Source organism: Eurypyga helias, unplaced genomic scaffold (assembly GCF_000690775.1).
Source record: "Eurypyga helias isolate BGI_N326 unplaced genomic scaffold, ASM69077v1 scaffold50281, whole genome shotgun sequence".
NCBI classification, from domain to species: domain Eukaryota; kingdom Metazoa; phylum Chordata; class Aves; order Eurypygiformes; family Eurypygidae; genus Eurypyga; species Eurypyga helias.
In genome coordinates this window covers 1-3116 of record NW_010231191.1, presented here as the reverse complement: position 1 = coordinate 3116, position 3116 = coordinate 1, and the positions used below count along the sequence as shown (strand labels likewise).

The 3116-nt window shown below is 48.3% G+C and overlaps 1 protein-coding gene across 1 annotated transcript; it reads left to right on the top strand.

Annotated features, from left to right (window-relative positions):
- Positions 1-125: 125 nt before the first annotated feature.
- Positions 126-1387, top strand: LOC104516576 (uncharacterized protein C18orf8-like). The gene is made up of 3 exons (XM_010160951.1): positions 126-185; positions 330-555; positions 1210-1387. Exons 1-3 carry the CDS (start codon positions 177-179, stop codon positions 1287-1289), a joined length of 315 nt encoding a protein of 104 aa, XP_010159253.1. The 5' UTR covers positions 126-176; the 3' UTR covers positions 1290-1387.
- Positions 1388-3116: the final 1729 nt, after the last annotated feature.

Sequence of the window (3116 nt, the reverse complement as noted above, 5' to 3'; positions counted from 1 at the left end):
ACTGGAGGAGGGGAAGGGGATTTGTTAGAGCAGCCTTGTGGTATTTTGCCAGCCGGAGTTAAACCACAAAAGGTGGGAAGCCCTCAGTTTTAAGGTTGTTTCTGGTTTTGCCCTAGGCTTGCCTGTTGCTGTCCCTGGAAAGCATTTACCCTCCAGCACACCAGCTCTCCCTGGACATGTTAAAAGTAAGCATTTCAGACTACAGTTAATTCCGTGTCCCGTGGGGGTTCAACTTGTCAAACCCCTTACCCCACCCAGTGTCAAGGGAGTAGCTAGCAGCTCCATCACGTGCCAGGGGCATAGTCTCACAGCTGTGATTGGCTTCACAGAGACTTTCCACAGCAAACGATGAAATCGTGGAAGTTCTGTTATCCAAACACCAAGTTCTGGCTGCCTTGAGATTCATCAGGGGCATCGGAGGACACGACAGCATCTCAGCCCGCAAGTTCCTGGACGCGGCGAAGCAAGCGGAAGACGACATGCTTTTCTACACCATATTCAGATTCTTTGAACAGAGAAACCAGCGGTTACGGGGAAACCCCAGTTTCACACCAGGTGAGCAGCCAGACCAGGACACTCACTTCTGCTTGCAGAACTAACACTTGTTTCACTTCCACTCCAGCTGAGGCTGTACTATGAGATAAAATGCTGTGTTTTTACTATGAGATAAAATGCTGTGTTTTACACATACCTTTAAGCGTAGTTTCAACATGTCTCACCCCTTCCGAGCAGAGACTGAGCAGCTCCCCAGGACCAGAGACTGAGCCAAGCGGGAGCGTGCAGGTGCTCAGTTGCAGCGCAGTGCTGTTCTCTCCAATTGGCCCTTCCTCCTGGAGCCTTTTACTTCAGTTGGCTGTTTCCACAGATTCCAAAAATTCAAGGCCTGTTTGGTTTCTAAAACAGGAGCTGCAGTACCAAACTAAGCTGCTTGCACAGGCACCGGGTTCTTAGTCACTAGCTAGTCCATAGGCACAGAATCCCATAATGAACTCATGGATACAAATCTGCTGGCTAGTTACAGGAACTAGATCCGACATGTGCTTTGCCACAAGAATAGCTGTGGCAGGACTGGAGCTGCCTCCGTATTCTGCTGCACGAAGTGTGTTCAAACTCCTTTACTCAAAGGCGTTAGGGATGAGAATTAGTACTCAAACCAGTGTCTTACTTCTCAGTCTGGGCTTGAACGTTACCTTTCATTCCCTCCCTCAGGTGAGCACTGTGAAGAACACGTCACCTTCTTCAAACAAGTTTTTGGAGAACAAGCTCTCATGAAGCCCACAACGTTCTGAAAGACTCTTCCACTGAAATGTATAAACTTAATTTATTGCATTTAAGTAGATTTTTGAACTACAAAATTGCTATTTTATAATAAAGTATATACAAGACATTTTGGCAAATAGTACTAAAAATATTACAACTCGTGATGGCTTCCCCCTAAAAATAGAGACAAAAATTGCATTGACCTGCATTTTAAAAAAAAAAGTGTCAGTGGTTGAGCAGCCCATTCGGTACACATCACCGCAGTTTCTTGGAGAAAAGAGCTATTCAACTCGCAGTACAGCTGGTTCAGGTTCCTCTCGAAAACAGAAGTGTTTTAGTAACGATGTTAACACACCTAGTTTTAGTAATACTGTTACACGAGCCACACGTAGCGTTTCCTGAGTTTAAAGCTATGTCCAGAGCTGCAGCTGGTGTCTTCCAGTTGGGTCTGCGCAGGAGTCAAGCCCGTGGTGGTCACAGCCGGACAGTTGTGGAACATCACTGCGTTTCAGTCCTTAAGAGGACATGGGCCAAAGCCACAGTTCACCAAGTCCACTGAACACTCAAACTAGAAGTAGAGGAGCCTCTCCCGTTCTGTACCCCTGGTCCTCTCCTGTGCAGCCTGAGTTTTAGCTTTATTTACCGATGGGCCTGAGCAAGAGAAAACGGAGACATTATTCCAGAGCTTCCGTCAGTCACCAAGAAGCACGCAGGATCTTTGCTGTCTTGGTCCAGCTTAACACCGAGACAGCAGACAGATGCTTCCGCTCGGCTGTTCGTAGCCGCCAGCAGCAGGAAGGCAGCAGGGCAATCCCCAGTCGTAGCCCCCTTGGGTAAAGCGAAGTCTGGACCCTGCACCCTAGGCACAAACTTCCAGACTCAGGAGGATGGTGTTTGGACCATCCTTACTGCCAAGCAAGACTGCTTCCACGAATGCGGCAACCGTCTCACAGCAGGTTGGTCGTTTCATAGAATCACAGAATGGGTTGGGTTGGGAGGGACCCTAAAGACCATCTAGTTCCAACCCCCCTGCCATGGGCAGGGACACTTTCCACTAGACCAGGTTGCTCAAAGCCTCATCCAGTCACCATCCTGTCCCGGGATGAGAGCCATCAGTCATGCTGCTCTCTGCTGGGCCACACAGGCCATGGCGGTCACCTCCACAACGTGAGCTTGCACCACCACCCATCAGCCCTTGCTTTTCCACAGACAGAGACTGCTTTCGATCCCTGCAACCCTTCCTGCTCGGTGGAGAGAAGTCTCCACAGCCAGCAAGCTGGTTTTGTTCAAAGTGCATTTCAGAGCAGACCGTCACATCTTACCTATGTAACTAAGCAGAACTGGAAGAAAGATGAGTCCGTGTGTTGCTCCCAGCAGGACCATGGCTAGGTACATCCTGAAGTAGAATATCTTGAAGATTTGAGATTTGGAAAAAGCCAGTACTACAATTCCTCCAAATTTGGTCAGTGTGATACCACTGAAAACCTGTCAGGAAAAGAGTGGGAAGTAAGGCTTCGTGTAATCCATCAGCATTAATTATTTAACATTTGCTAGACTCCATGTGGAATCTGAGGCTCCTACATGCAGTAGGCCTTCCTCACCTGTTGGTCCTTAGAACCAAATCCCAGACCTACTCAGGACAAGAGTTCAACTTCTCAATCCCTCAAGAACCTGACACCACAGGCCAGGCTCAGGGTGATTAAAACCCCACCCTAATCTGTACAGCCACCTAAACTGAGTTCACTTCAGGCAGATACAGATGAAAGCCATCGCTGGCATGTGAGTTATTTCAGTGAAGTTCCTTACCAAGGCCCCGTACATCCATCATCAGATCACAGAATAACAGAATGGTTTGG

Bases quoted from the DNA above. Each gene is read 5' to 3' on its own strand.
- LOC104516576 (XM_010160951.1), top strand. The intron at 556-1,209 runs GTGAGCAGCCAG...TCCCTCCCTCAG, and splicing joins AAACCCCAGTTTCACACCAG to GTGAGCACTGTGAAGAACAC.